The sequence below is a fragment of the Ammospiza caudacuta genome, chromosome 8, assembly GCF_027887145.1.
Source record: "Ammospiza caudacuta isolate bAmmCau1 chromosome 8, bAmmCau1.pri, whole genome shotgun sequence".
NCBI classification, from domain to species: Eukaryota; Metazoa; Chordata; class Aves; order Passeriformes; family Passerellidae; genus Ammospiza; species Ammospiza caudacuta.
The window spans coordinates 23200809-23217266 of record NC_080600.1 but is presented as its reverse complement, the minus strand read 5'-3'; the positions used below and the strand labels follow the sequence as shown (position 1 = coordinate 23217266).

The 16458-nt window shown below is 37.4% G+C and overlaps 1 protein-coding gene across 2 annotated transcripts in view; it reads right to left on the bottom strand.

The window, feature by feature from the left end:
• Positions 1-16458, bottom strand: part of OLA1 (Obg like ATPase 1) — a 104130-nt gene that overhangs the window by 4944 nt on the left and 82728 nt on the right. For both annotated transcript variants that reach the window (XM_058809395.1, XM_058809394.1), the window contains exons 8-9: positions 2424-2564; positions 1640-1736 (exon numbers count right to left, since the gene is read on the bottom strand). In XM_058809395.1, the coding sequence (XP_058665378.1) occupies positions 1640-1736; positions 2424-2564 (238 nt within the window). The remainder of the gene's footprint in view (positions 1-1639; positions 1737-2423; positions 2565-16458) is intronic.

Here is a 16458-nt window from a genome sequence, read left to right as displayed (position 1 = left end):
GATGCCAAGCCATACACATTAGCTTATTTTTATTTCAGAACAATTTTAGTAAGTTTTCTATAGAACAAACTGAGTATTCTTACCAAAACATCAACAACTGAATCACTAAAAAAATAAAAAATTACCGACAACTATACGATAATTTAAGTTTATGCAATAGAGGAGAATGCATTATAGCTGCATGCTTCAAATTACAAGGACATACATTCTGTGCACACACAACCATGGAGAGAAATTTGAGCAATAATGGTGACCTAAAGGCTGCTTAATAAAGCATGTTAAAATGCTAAGGAGTCTGACACTGTAAAGCACAGTTTTTACAATAAAAGATGTATTGGCTTAATATGGCTACTCACTGATGCTTACCTGACTAAGTATCTTTGCACATTAAATCAAAGATACTCACAATCAGTCTTAAGATAAACCAGCTTTCAAATTCTCTAATAAAGAGCAAGCACTTCTACTGAAAAAAGTGGAATTTCACAATATGCTTTTTTTGAAACTATGGCAAGAATCAGAACAATAAAATCCTGCTTTTATATTATTTTGGTTGCTGTTTCAGGGACCTTAGCAAGCAGTTATCATGTAAACAGAGATGAGAAAAAAAAGCTAAAAAAACCCCACACATGCTTTCAAGAAAATAAGTTTAACGTGCTAAAACACATACACAAACATCTGTAGCAGTACTATTAAAAATATAAATTTACAGGAAATTATGTTGATTAATGAAAACAAATTAATTCCAGTGAATGAAATTAAATACAGCTCTGAAACTCATTGCACAGCCCTAAATACACTGATGCAAAAAACAGAAGCTCAAAGACTGAACTGCACCTTCAAAAGTTCATATTGCTGTAATTTTTAAGGTAAGAGCTTGCAACTGTACACATTCCAAAATATTTGTTCTATATTGATCTTTATATTGCAACATATTTACATTCAAAGGCAAACCATTACAGCTCAGCTCTTACTGTCCTCTGGGAATAAAGCGAATAAATCCGTTGATGTCTGTGGCTATAACCATTCTACATCAATATTTAAAATACATAATATTGTTTTAGACATTACATAAGTTCCCAGATAAACATATAAAACTATCAAAATAAACTAGGTCTAAATACTAAAGTCAGTAAAAGACCTGAATTACTGCACACTGATTTTAGGATTTGGAGCCCAACTGTGTATCCACGAGGAATATAATGACGTTATATTGCTTTTATTGCTAAAATGTAATCCCAGCAAAGCACAGGAGGAATGAACCATCCGCAACCCAAACAAACTTAGTGAATACAAAATGAAAAGCAACATCAATTTCACTGCAGACAAACCCAGTCACACAGATTAAGCAAGCACAATACTGGTACGTCTTATCTCTGACCACAGGAGGAGGGTAGACAGATTCTACAGGATGAAGAAATTCAGACTATGTAATAGGCAGAATCAATTGTTACCTGCCTCAATCAATGCAGCTCCACTTTCACTGTTCAGCAGCTCACAAATAATTAAAGTTATCCTGGACAAAAACCTCATCTGTAATGACTAGCTAACCGCCACCATGACAAACTTCAAAGTCAGTGATATCAATCTGAATTCAATAGTGTGGAACTGGATATAGCTGATGAATAAGTATGAATCTTACCCTGATGGTCCATGCACGCACTTCATCTGGGCCTGCAGTGAAAAAGTATTCTAGTTGGAGTGCTGCATATCCAGCCTTAATGATCTTTGCTAAAGCACTGAAAAAAAAAGGGGGGAAGGAATCCAATTCATTCAGCACATACACATAAAACAGCTAAATGCGCCAAGTAATCAATTTACGTGGAAAGACATCACATATTTTGAAGATATCAGGTCTACTTTTGAACAGAGCAATAATTGCAGTAGCCTTTTACTTTGAACTCTGCTCAAAAGAAATACTTTTTTACTGCAAAATCATAAAGATAGCATTTTGATTTGTTTATTTGGCAACCTACAGAAACATGGGATAAATATAAATCACCCTATCAGGCAGCACTCTTGTCTCATGCAATTTTCAGGACTCCAGGTCATGAAAGCGTATCTGTTTGACTGAAATTCAATATTGAAACAATTTATTATAGTTCCTCAGAAAATTATGGCAAAATTTTCTCCGCTGTCCTTATTCCCCATAGATGACGAAACAGTTTTGGTGATCATTCCTTCTCAAAAATATACATAACTAATACCTATGTTATAATTAAAACACTGTACAGAGATGACAGATGACAGTTAAAAACTTAATTTAAAATAAATCTTTTCACTCTGTCTCATGGTAAAGAAAGGAGAAGATTCTCTCTTTATAATGGTAATTACTCTGTCATTTATTATTCTATCAGCGCAAGCAATTAAATTACTGCAAGGAAATAGTTGATAATAAAGTGTAGGGAAAATGAATGCTAATTAACCTTTGTGTCATGTTCTCTTCCAGATACTTCTGTTTCTCCTCAGCACTCATATCTTGCAACTTGAGTTCCAAGGCCCCACTAAAAGGAATGACCAAAGCTCCAGGGTCGTGCTTGTCCACCCACTCTTTAATTTTTATCAACCTGTAGACAACAAAGGGCACAACATTATCTTGTAGTGCATGCATGGCTGTACCACATTCATTATTATCAAGTAGCACATACATATTCATAAGAATTGCACGGATTTATGATGCCATCTTTTTGTGTATTGCTTTCCAAGGTCAAGGCATTAACAGGCAGCAATTGCTTCAGGTGTACTCCATTAACATTTCACTGTTTCCTGGTTTCTGTTTGGCATTTAATCTACAGAAATAGGCATAATTTGGGACAATAACTAGGTGTTTGGTAGAGGTTAAATACTTGCAATCTAAAAAGTGAATAAAACTTTCTGAGAGAAAAAGGTACTTCCAAGAATTATATTTATCAAATGTGGTAAAACTGAGGGCCTTCAGTTTTTCCTGACTTTTTTTTTAATTAAAAAAAAAAAAAAGGCATCTCAGTAGCTAAGACTGCTGATATTAGCAGACAGGAAAGAACACTACACTCCTATATAGCAAGCTGTATGTCCTTTTTCTGCATATTGATCTTGGAGTATGCCATGGCTGATCAACACAGTTCCATGTTTCTACTGGTTTTTCCCACCTTTTTACTGTTGTCCCAGGGCAAAGCTTCTGCCTTCTATACTACAATTATTTTTAAATAAATAAAAAAAATCCTATTCATCTTCAGTAACTGGCAGCATTTACAATAGCTTGCTATGCATAATTTCTTTTAGTTGAATGAAACAACAAATTTGGAGCTAAAAACTCAGTGTTAGTTTTTGAATGTTAATTACCCTACTGAAGTAAACAAAACTGGCAGCCTCCTGGCAGCCAGGAGGGTCAGGTGTGTCCTGGGGTACATCAGGCACGGCATGGCCAGCCAGGCAAGGGGTGTGATTGTCCTGCTCTGCTCTGGGGCAGCCTCACCTCCGGTTCTGGGGGAAGTTTTGGGCACCACAATGTAAGAAGGCTACAAAGGTCTTAGAGGGTATCCAAAGGAGGGAAACAGTGATAGTGAAGGGCCTTGAGGAGGAGCTGTGTAAGCAGCAGCTGAGGTCACTGGGCCTGTTCAGCCTGGAGGGGACTGAGGGGGGACCTCACTGCAGTGACAGTCTCCTCTGAGGGGAAGAGGAGGGACAGCACTGATGTCTTCTTTTGGTGACCAAAGAATGAGGGAATGGCCTGAAGTGGTGTCAGGGGGGGTTTAGTTTGGGTGCTCGAGACAGTTTCTTCACCCAGATGGACAATGCTCTCAGGCACATGGTGTGACTCTTGGGGATGGTTTTGTGCAGGGTCAGGTGCTGGACTCAATGATCCTTGTAGGTCCCTTCCAAATCAGAATATTCTGTGATTCTGTGAAAACTTTAGAGCAGTAGATGGTGTTTAAAAAAATCTTTAAACACAAGCATCATATTCATGACTGCAAGTATTTATTGTAAGTTTAAGGGAGACATTTATAAATTACCTGGGAGGAGTTCACTACTGCTAATAGGACACTATTTCTAAACACGTATGAAAGGTAAGAATGACAGCTCTATGCTCAGCAAGCAAACATAGGAGCCATGGGAATACTTCCTGTACACGAATAATGGAATCATAAAACTCAGCACTTTGGGTGCCAGCAATGTTTCAGACCTGAAGCACCCACCATACAGCACAGGGCTTTATGCTTGCTGAGTTCTTTTTCTCAGTCCTGCTAATCTGTAAGATTTAGACCAAGGTTTTAGCTGCTATTATACTAAAGTGCTTTGAAACTGTGGCCTGCAAACCTTTAAATAATCAATGCAAATGTCACTTCAGAAAAAAATGAAGTCAACCACAAGTTCATCAACACACATTTGTCAGAGAAAATAGCAGGGGATCAGAGCTATTATGAGATTAAGTGCATGGCCGACTGAGTAGGGTTTTAGATGGTACAAAGAATATAGAAGTTCACTCAACAGTTTTCACACATTTGTTATATAAGGCTGGTCTTCTATCATTTACTTATGTAAATACCCCGTCAATGTTCTTCAATCCTCATTATACTAATCTTTTTCCTGCCTCCAGTTATCCAGTGAAAACAGAATTTGGTATCCAGGACTGATACTGAAGCACTACTGCCTCCAGAAACATCTGAACTGAAAATCACAATTAAGGTGTGTTTCTCAATGGGAGATCTGACACTTAACAGCATTTCTAAAACTAACATTTGCAGTTAACTAACTTATTTTGGCTAACAAATTGGGTGTCAAAGTTCAGAGCTTATAAATGCCAACATTTTACAGAAAATATGTCTCAAAATGAATCTACGATTCATGAGTGTACTTCGACACATGTGCATACATCCTTTATAGATGGGTTTTTTTAAGGAATTACCTAACACTGGTCTCCAGACTAATTAAATAATGTGCCACATGAAGAAAGATGGAATGAAATGTGTAAACCTGAAAAAGTGAAATGAGCATGAAAATAATGTAAAAAATTTGATTCAAATTCTGTTTGGTAAATATGGTCATCATAACTAATAAACTAAGAACTATTGTGGAACAACAAGATAAGAAATAATTACTTTGGCTAAAACACCAATTCAGAATAATAATAGTCTTAGACTGTCATTTTAACAGCTTTTCTATTGAGTCCTTAGAGGGATTATTTGCATTCCTCAGGTATTCTATTGTACGATTCAGATGAATAAAGACTTACAAATCATTCCTCTACCGCCAGTGTGAGACTTTGATCCAGTGAATACACCATTGTACCTTAACTATAATTGGCAAAAAACCTGACAGTGTAGAGCATCACAAGCTTAATAACAAAGGAGAATATCTCAAAGTGTTGACAGACGATCTTCATAATGCAGGAGCAAAGCTGGTACATTTTACCAATAAATGAGCACTGAGGTCTAAAGGTCTCTGAAGTGACTGACATCAGACCTGCTACAGCCTCTCTAAAAGAATAAGGTAGTGCATCACACTCTGTACAGTCAGGTTCTCTGCCCGAGTCTTTTACTTTTGTGACTTTCAGTGTCACAGGAATTACTAAAAAGTACCAAGGAATTCCCTAAATGTGATCAAAATAAAGAAAACACACAAAAAAGTAAACACTCAAACATAAATATTGATGTATTTCTAATTCACGTTTTCCCCAAAGTAGAATGCTTAACTAATAATCAGTAAAATAATAGTGCATGTTTGCCTTCCTGTTACAGATAACCAAGTGTGCCAAACAGATCAAAATGGTCTTAACAAATGGTAACAATTAATGTCATAGTCTGTTTTATTTGAGCACATAATTTTTCCAAAGAAAATTATGTATGTCTGTAACAGGACAGCAATAGTACATTCATTTTGGGCCTTTAAGACAAGCAAATTCTGGAGTATCTCTCCATTATTTCATGCTATACTTGAAAATGAACAATGAAAAGTATTGGATTTTATGCTTAAAGACTTTTAATACTTAAAAACTGCCACTGCATGCTAAAATGTAACAAAATGAAAAGTAAAAAACCAAAAAGTAGAACTGACAGCACCAATGACCATGATTAACAGCTGAAACTACTTTAAGAAATGAGGAATTGCTTGAGATGAAAACCCTGCTTTACAAAGTAAACCAAAAACTAAGTGAAAACAGTGTAAGAGAGTGGGATTTCTGCAACATCCAACAGACTTTCCCGACTGGGGTAGCTTGGTTCCTCCCTTCCCTGTGGAGAGGAGTGTGCCAACAGCAACTAGAGAGGGTTCCACAATGGAAGTCTGACTGATGCCAGAAAACAGACAAAATATCTTTTCTGGAAAAAAAATACAGACTCAAGAGACAGCAAGACATCCATTCATTCTGTGATGGCAAGCAGAAAAGCATATTATGACTGTGTAAAAGCCTGACACAAGAACAAAACCAAGGCAAGTGCAAAACCAGACCTCATCAACTTGCAAGTGAAGGCAGCACTCAAATTTCTGATCAGGGAAAACACTTAAGAGGAATTCAGATGCTCATTTCCACCTAGCACTGAGACTGTTGTTTGATAAGGACATAAGGAGTATCAGCAGCATGATCAGTATTTCCAGTAAACCACAGGGGCCAGTGACTTCAAGTGCAGATGGATCAAGACAACTACCAGAGTTAACTCCTGATACTAAATCAGGATGCAAAAGACCATGGAGAAAGGTTTAAAAATGATGGCACTCACTGAGAAGGCCAATAAGCAAAGAACACCAGAAATGGGAGTTGTACAGAAGGGGGTGCCTTCACTTTAAAATGGGGATGCTTACTGAGGCAGAAAAAACCAAAACCTGCAGCCAACCAAAATAAAAAGGTATAAAAGTTGCAGAAGGTACATTACCTACAAATCAATATTTGAGAGAGTTTCACATGAGAGATCCAGCTGGGAACAGAGACAGAGTTCAGATGGAAATCTGAAGTAGTGATGGAAGAGAGAAGCTGCAGAGAAAGCTTAAGCTCAGTGGACACCTGCAAGACAACATGATCTGAAAACTTGACCCCTGAGAAGGAAAGTGATTTGTGAAAGTATGCTTTTGTACAAGCAAGACCAAAAAAACTAATGGAAGAGAGACAAGTGTTTTTCTGTTCTACACCTGAACTACGAGTGAAAACCAGCAGAAACAAAAGAGTACGGCAGGGAAAAAGAAAATATTAGGCAGCACAAGAAGGAAAGAAACAAATGTAGGTAAGATAAAACTAAATGATCAAAATTTACAAAAGAATGGGGAAAAGATCCACAGATAGGAATGAGAATAAGGACTTAGAAATTCCAACAGGCTCTTCCTGCTGGCAGTTCTGTACAATACCAATTTTTAAAGGCTTCTAAACTCAATCTGTTTAGTGCTTGCTCCCTATTGTTGAAGTTTTCCATAGGTGGAGCCTAAGCCACCTTTATTTTAGTTAAACTGAGCCTATAGACTGTGGACCAAGAATATACTCTCCCTATTTAGATCTTTAAAAATGTGGGCAGTTTTTATTTTCAGCTTTCCTTGTAAGCCACATATTGCTTCTAACTTTGAACCTTTTTGTTTGGACTTTCTTCAATTGGTCTAAAAGTTTCTGAAAGCACACAGTCCCCAATGCAGTTCTCAGAGCTTTCAATAACAGTATCTTATAAACATTACAAATAGATAGAGGATTAACTAATTTTTCAGGTGATTTTCCTGTTTATTAAACCCAGTCTAGCATTTGCTTTTTTCTGACAGCACTGCAACATTATCTCATGCTCAGGTTATAACTTATTGAGTCACCCCATTTGACTAGCTATTTTTAATATTATGTTTGCACAGTTAATTAATTCTGTATAAAATCCTTCTCAGGAGCTGCACCATGGCTATTTTTTCCTAATGATTTCTTCTGTTTCTTGAGATGCTCCTAAGTTCTAATTTTGTTCTACACATATGTGGACATCTCCTAGACTGGGGGTCATCCAGAGATTTAACAAGAGTGCTCATCATCCAGCTCATTAATGGCAATACATAACAGCATTCAACCAGTAGCTGCTTCTGCAGGTTTCATAATGTGATATGCTTTGTTGGGGAAGTGTACCACTGATAATCATGCTCTGTGTATTATCTTCCAACCAGTCTTGCACATTTTACTTCCAGTAGTTTCCACCTAGCCACTATTTCCTATCTTGTTCATGAGAATGCTGTGAGGCACTGAAACCTTTAAAGGCTTAATAAAAATCCCAATATGCAGTATATTTTTTCACTATATGCAAGACTGTTACATTTACCACAAACAAAATATTAGACTCATCTGACAATCTAAGTAATGAAGTGTCAACATGAATTTGTGAAGACAACTGGGTTGCTTTTAAGGGATTAAAACATTGAATTGTTCCAACATTTTTCTTGAAATTAAAAGAAAAATCATTGACTTAAAAATACTCTATTTCTTCTCTCCTCTTTGTGAATTTCTTTTGTCTTTTGAAATCACATCCATTATGAGGTTCCAAACGAAACCACAAATTATCAGAAATGATGATGAGTTAGGAAGAATTGTTTCTTTTGCCACTTCCCAAAACCATGAGGACCATAGGTTTAGTTGATTTGGCAGGATGGGAGAGGAAGACCTTATCTACCTAAGCACCAGTACTGCATGGCACAGCGCCTGGGTGATGTCCTTCCCTTCTGTTCTGGTAGCAGGCACAGATCCATGGAGATCTGGTCCCAGGCACAGATCCATGGAGATCTGGTCCCACTGTTCTCACATGAGGATAATATGTATATTATCCTTATGGATAACATATATATGTACCCTTATGGATAATATGTACATGTATCCTTATGGAGATAAGAAACACAGCTTCAGTAACCTTTCATTCCAAATTTCTACAATTAACAAAGGATGGGATGGTACAACCAACAAAACAAATGTATATACAAATACAATGTATAACAAATGTGTGATTCTGTATCACAGAAATGCTCTGTGCCAGAAGTGAAGAAGGGGAAGAGGAAAGCACAGGTGGTTGTCACTCTGCTGTAGTGGAGCACTGTGCTCTAACTGCCTTTCTCTGAATATCCCTTTCTTCTTGCATTACATAAGAAGACAGAATGACTAAACAGGAAAACATAGAGGAGTAAAAAGGTACCTTCTCCCTCACCATGATGAGTTTTTATGAAGATGACCAATCTACAGAAGGTTTGGGAGTACCTGTTACAGACCTCAGCAACCACGTCTTAAATCACCAGTGATGATTATAAGTTTATTTTTTTATTCCCTGTTCCCAGCTGGCCAGATGAAACACAGCAATCCTTCAATTTCGAAAAGCCCTTTCCCAGCCTTCACCTGCAAATGCTTTCTAGAAACAGTTCAGAACAAAAGCCCTGCCTCCATGCACTGGGCTGCTCCCTGGCCAAGCACCTCCTGTCAGCCCCTCAGGACAAGAGCTTGAGGAGCTCAGCTCTGCATTTATCCTGCATATCCTGAGTGCTTTCAGCTCCTCAGCATCTTCCCATAGTCCAATGTCCATAACACCTCCAATATTTAGTCACTGCACCCACCTGAACATTCTAAGAGGCCAGCGTGGAGGACCCATCTCAAATGATTAATGTCACTGACATCTCCTAACACAGATTGACTTGAGCCTCAAAACAAGAAGTGGAACAGCCCTTAAAATTCTTTACCTTTTAGGGACTTGCCACACATCCCATGATCACAGGAATCTTATGGCAGAATGGGTGCATCAAGTATCTCATTCTACCAGATCCAGATTTAAAATTTTTAAACTTCATTGTAATTTCAACTTACACTGTTATCAAAAACAAAATCATGGAGGTTCCTTTCCTGACCAACACTTTTATTTGACATTTATTATAGATGGGTTTATAACTTCTTAACATTCTCCTTTGAAATGTAAGTAATCCCAGGTTCTCTGCCTCATGTGTCAAAGCAAGTTCTTCCAAAGCCTTGATCTCTATCATGGCCATTATCTTAAATCCCCAATAATTCTGCAAAATCATTTGTTAGATGGGGTGACTAGTATTGCACCTACTACTTTATTCAAGTTGCATCCCAGGTTTTAAAGAAACATTTTCAGAACCTGGACATGAGCTTCTCATCTCATTCCTTACCCGTCCAGATGTTACACTTGCTTTTCTGCTAGCAGCTGCAGCACATGGAGCAGGGCCCCTACAGCACTCCCTGCAGGCATACTCAAGCTGTTCACCAATAAAAACAATCCAGTAAAAAAGCAGCTTTTGGAGGGAGAATTTAGTTCTTTCATAGCTCCCCTCTCCAGCTATTGCCTTTTAAAATGGACCAGTTCACTTTCCCACATATCCTTAGAAATGGCTGTGCCAATATAACTGAAAGGTGCTGTAGGAACAAGTAAAGACTACTAAGGACAGGATGTCTTAAGTTAGCCAACCACCCAAAAAACACCCAATGCCATGGAGCCAAGTTCAATCAGGAATTTCATTAATTATTACTGAAAAATGCTTATAAATGGCAGGACTCCTGAGTAAAAATTATCCCATATGAGATCACTTATAAATGGATTCTTCCAAGCTGAAAACAATGGTTGACAACAGAATTTTAAAGATCGAGGCAATATTCTGAAAATCCCTATCAAAGAACTTTATGCCCTCAAGATAAAGCTCTGTTAACAAATTAACATAATATGGCAGTAGCAGAGGGTTCTCAGCTTGCCTGGTCTAGAGAGCTACCCAGAGATATTGGCTGTTTAATGGTATGCTAAAAACACACAAGGACACAATGCTTCACTTACAAATCTGTATGTATGACCAACCACTTTTTGAATGTATTTCATATAAAGATTTGCCTCAACTGACATGAAACTTTTTTGGTTAGCAAAATGTGGGAGCTGTGAAAGAAGTAATATCAGAGAACATGAACCTGTATATCAAGAATCAACAGTAGTTAATGAACAGAAAATTTCTTGGAGAAGCATGCATAACAGAAAAATAAAGTTTGTGTATTGCAGTGACTTTGAATTAAAAGACACCAAGATGGTAGAAAGACAAAGAAGTAAAATAATCCAGGATAATTTTTTCTGCAGATATATATATGTATAGCTCCCACTAAAAAAAGATTTAGCAGTACATTATACAGCTTATATAATCTAACAAAAGCTCAGTCAAGGTAAAACATTTGTAAGATGCATCACTTATGAAGAATAAAGATCTTAAAATCCAATTTCAAAACATTCATTTCTGATCTGATTTCCAAGACTGTAGTAACATCTCTATCCAAACTATGGTCCCCACTAAGGTGAGTGAAACCAATTACAAATTGGTATCACAACCAACTCAAACAAACAACAAGTGGTACTACACTGCCACTGCAGCACCTGCCGGCACATGAATGGCTTACAATTCTCCTTGGGCTGCCAGTTGGGAACACTAATTCCGTCTGAACTAAAAAGACAAAAAAGAGATGGCTGTTGCAAGGATCAAGAACAGCCAAGACTCAACTACTGATGAACCCACATAACAACAGAGACTGCAACAAACTGTGCATATTACATTTCCTAGTTATGGGCACAACAAGCCCTACTTAAGCACATATACTTTGGACCAGAAAGATACTTTTAAAGTCCCGTGTTGTCATTCTTTCTGCTCTCATTTATAAAATGCATAATTTACAATGGTTATCTTGAAAACTATAACAAAATAATTTAACAATTATTCATTCATAAATCATAGCAGAAGGAGCAAATCTCAGTCACAAAGCTTCCATGCAAATTGGTGATAACTGAGATACTATTACAGATTAGTAGAAGAGTTCCTATTCCATAGTCAGGCTTATGCTATGGCATAATAATTTTAAGTTTTGTCTCTTGACAGGACTTCTTTATGTCACATGAAAACTATTCTTGAGAGTCCTGTACATTGCAAGACAATTCATATCAATGCTATTATAGTAAAGTCTCAAATATATAAACTCAAAAAGTTATGAGCCATTAATAAATAAGAGTATTGACCAAAAAGACATCAAAGATATTGAATGGTTAATACTCAACCTAGAGCAACTCAAAGAATACAAGGCTTTATTTCAGACCCCTGATTTAGACACCTAATCTAGCTCTGCTCCCTATATAGTTAATGAAGTAGGAGGCTCTTCTGAGGGCAATTCAGAGTACTTAAATTAGGGCTCCCTTTCTCATTTTCTTCTTAAAGCATCTCCCCTCTCCTTTTTTCATAGGCTGCTTTAGAAACTAACCCTTACCTTATATGCCTGAGACACTCATATAAAATTATGTGATGGGCCTCAGTCCTGCCTCCTGCTGATAAACTTCCCCAAAACAATGTCTAATAAATCCAACAGCATACACTGTACTGTCATATGAACATGTCCATGTCTGAGTAAAGCACTAAATGAGTTCAGGATTTTCACAGCATGCAGAGATGCCTTGTATGAAATGTACTTCACTAATTTGAAAAGCTGTCACAGAAATGTTCAATTCCACAGACACAGTCTGTTTACCTGTCCAAACTATGGTGAAATGAAAAAAAAAATTAACCATGTCTGAATCATCTACTAAAACATACTTGTCCTAGGGGAATGGTAACTTTGATTTTTTTCAGATGCCAGAATAAGTATCTGGATCAGTGTCACGCTTCATTTATCTGACAGACTAAAGGATCTGTTAGACACAGATTTTTAAGGCTGAAAATGGAATGACACAGTATATTTCTGTCAGAAGTAAATAATCTTATTCTGTGGGTGGGTATGCACAAAACATTTTTATTTGAAAGCACAGAACTAAAATTTGATTTATTATAAAACTGTTCGCTTACCAAGCTTCATTTTTGTATCAGTTATGGAATTAGGAAGCATTCAATGCCCTCAGCAATTTCAACAATAAAAAAACCAATTTCACTGAGAAGAACTCCACCTTGAAGTTACAGTGCTCTGTAGTATGCTTTACCCTTACAAACACTAGCACTAACAATAGGATCAAAAAGCCAAACCTAAAAAGCAAGCTACTTTTATTTTTGTGACTTGGCCCAGAAACCATTTTTCAATAAAGTCAGAATGTAAGCCCAAAATCATACTAATCCGTGTTCAGTCTCTCCTGAGTAAAGAAAAGGCTCCATGTGTGGTGGCAAACATGAGAGTTGTCAACATAAATGAAAATGTTCATGAATAAAAAACAGGCTGTTATAAAGAGCTAATTATAATATTACTATCAATTGCTAGCTTGCACTTGCAAATCTTTCATATCATATAAATGCATTGTTTTTGACGTTTCTCTGTAGCTAAACATTACATCATTTCACTTTTTCAAAGTAGTTCAAACATGCATGGGATATACTATAAGGAATGTCATCTGATCTACAGTTACACTGAAAAGAAAAACTATGACAAGAAATGTGCAGTCATTAAAAATGTAAAACATTAATCATCTCCCAAGCAAAAAAAAAAATCCTGACTTCTAACAGCCTCTATAAAATGATTTCTAATTTCTTTAAATTCATTCTTACTGTCCAAAACAGCAGTTGAAAACAGTTACGTGAGTGATGACAAAAACAATACAAACATCCAAAGCACTACTGACACTGAACTATTCAGCTTCCATCCAGATGCTTTCTTACCATGAGAAATGCTGTTTATTTGCTTCAAGCAATCACCTACACTCTTCTAGCACATACAGTTTGAGAAATGTTTCAGTAACAATGAACTTCTCAATGACATTTTCAATTAAAAGCACTGCTCCTATTTTAATGCTCACATTTTCTTCTGTTTCAGAAGCAGCCTAGAATTTGAGTTTGGAAAAGACCTGCTCAAGAGGGAAGAGCCCCAGTAAGTAACAGATGGTTAAAAGTAGACCTAGCCAAAGGAAAAATACTAAAATATCATATTGGGCAGCTATTCTGGGCAATGATAGTCTATGCATTTCTCCACCAAAGAGTCACTTAATCAACATACACAATGCAATTTTAGTCTTAGTTTGGTTGAGTAATGACACCATCAAAGAAGAAATGATGACAGAAAATAACCTTAGGTAAACACAAGTAATTTGGTTTAAAGGAAAAAATAAAGCATGTCCTGATAAATTTATTCTCTCATTGATATGACATATGATTTTCTGTGCAGGAGGAATGCATCTCTAAAGTGTGCTGTGTGTAAAATTACTCATTCAGCTGGAGAAGAAGGGGAAGTGGATTTGTAGAGACTGAGGACTGAGCAATGCGCTGGATATGATAACAGGAGAACAAATGAATCTTTTAGGGTACTAAATCAAAATTCACCAGGATCAAATTTAGGACTGATCATGTTAAATACATTAATGACCTTGACACAAACATTAGTTGCATGCAAATTTTATGTTCAATGCAGGGGCAGGAGACGTTTTCCTCAAGGAAAGTCATCATCATTGTCAACTGCAAGTGACAGAGAAGAGAGTTCACACTAGGTTAGTGCTCTTCAAAGCAAATCTAAGCCACCAGGACAATGCAACAGGGGAAAGGAAAATATCATCTACAGATCCTACTGGAAATGCTTCCCTTTGTTAACAGGATGCATTGTATCTGCATATAAGGTATTCCTGAAAGCATACGGAACCCTGCGTGCAGCTGCGGTCAGCTAAGTTCACAACAGGTCTCAAATTATCAGAGGGATCTGAACCTTGTGTAAATGACACAGAAAGAGAAAACTGATAATACCTGCTTTAAATAAGGAGATAAACACCAATTAGATAAGATACTATTTAGTCTACAGGACAAAGCTGCCTTAACACCAATGAAATAAACCAGCCATGGAAAAACAGAGGCTGGAAATTAGCTGAACATTTTCAACCCAAGGCAGCAGCAAGGTTCTGTGAACTGCCTCCCAATACTAAGTGCAGAACAATCAGCCAGTGTTAAAAAAAATCCACAACAAATCACCACCTTAATTAATTTATGGAAGTCATTATACTGTGTAGCTACCAACAATAACTGGTTCTGTACTGAATGCAGAGGAGGGATTACAGTAATTTAGGGATTACCATATAGTTACAAGGAAGCACTACACTTTGTGAATTCAGAAGTACTTAAACGCTATGCAGAAATGCACAGGAGGACAAAGAGGTCTCAATTTCATACAAATCAAGTTCCTACACCTTTTGTAAGAACCAATGCCTTCACTGGGAGGAAGGCAGAAAGAACTCAAGCCCCACATACTCGAATTGGCTAGTGCTGGCCAGCTGACCAGCAGCAGTAGGACTGTCAGACTGATGCTACCTGTGCTCACTGCCTGATGCCACTGCTTCCTAAAGGAGGAGTATAAATGTGGGATCACTGTTGTAAGGAAACAAGACTCAAAACTCCTGGACAACCAGACTTCTGCTCTTCCAAAATAAAATGTACATAAAGCCAGAAGTAGCCCTCTATACCATACTTAGTTACCAGTACCACTCACAAGGACAGCACAGGTAAAGCAGAAGAGGTGGCTGAAGCACAGCTTGGCAGTAAGTCATCTCAAAATTTCAACAAGGTACAATTTTTAAAATAGCACTAATAATAGCACTGGACTTCAATATACTAGCTGGTCAAATGAAGAAAATTAAGAGTGTTTTAATTTTGAAGTATGTAAAATTTTTAAATTAAATTTTCCTACTTGGTATCAGAAACGGAGATTTAAAAGAGACAAAAAATCCAGTCCCTCATCACCAAATCTCCAGGCATGTGGCTTTAACATAAGGCCTTCCTTCTACAGTATTGAGTTTTGCTTCAGAAAAAGGGAATCCCATCATCAGGGGTCTCCTACCTACCCAACCCTACTGCATCCTCAAGAGCAAGCTTGTCCTTTCCATGGAGCAAGGTTGGCCATAAAGGAAAGGTACACCCCTAAGCACCACTAACAATCTTCATTGTGGCATTTTCTGACTTTGAAATGTGTCCCATTACAGCATTAAGACACTTAATATAGCAGGACATAATTTCCAATTTATAAAAAAGCCACCAATAAACATGCTGAACCCTAAAGTGAATGTACTCATTAAATACCCACTACACAAACCTACCTTTGAGCTAATGGAACTACAGTGAGCATTTGCCCCTCAGTAAATTAGAAGCTGTTCTGCTGCAAGGTGTCACAGGTACTTGCTAAGAGCTCAGAAACAAAAAGACATAGTACCTCTGAATTTCATGCCATGCATTCCAAGGAGAAAAATCTATTGAGTGCAGTCTCTTCTGATAATTTTCCCTAAAATATGGCCACTTTCCCATCCAACAGTTCTTCACATTCTGTTGCTCACTCTGCTTTCTTCTCCCAGTGTTATTCTCCAGTCTTCAAAGCCTTCCATCCTGGTCCAAGAGCTCTTTAGCATGATGCCTCCAAAGGCAACTCTCAGAACTGGCACTTCACTGAATTCACACCTCCCTCCTACCCTTGCTGTGGTCACTGCTACACCCCTACTTCCTTTTATCTCCTTTGCAGGGTTACCAGCTCTGCTCCTGGTCACAGACCCACTTCCTGCTCAGCTTCATTCATGCTTC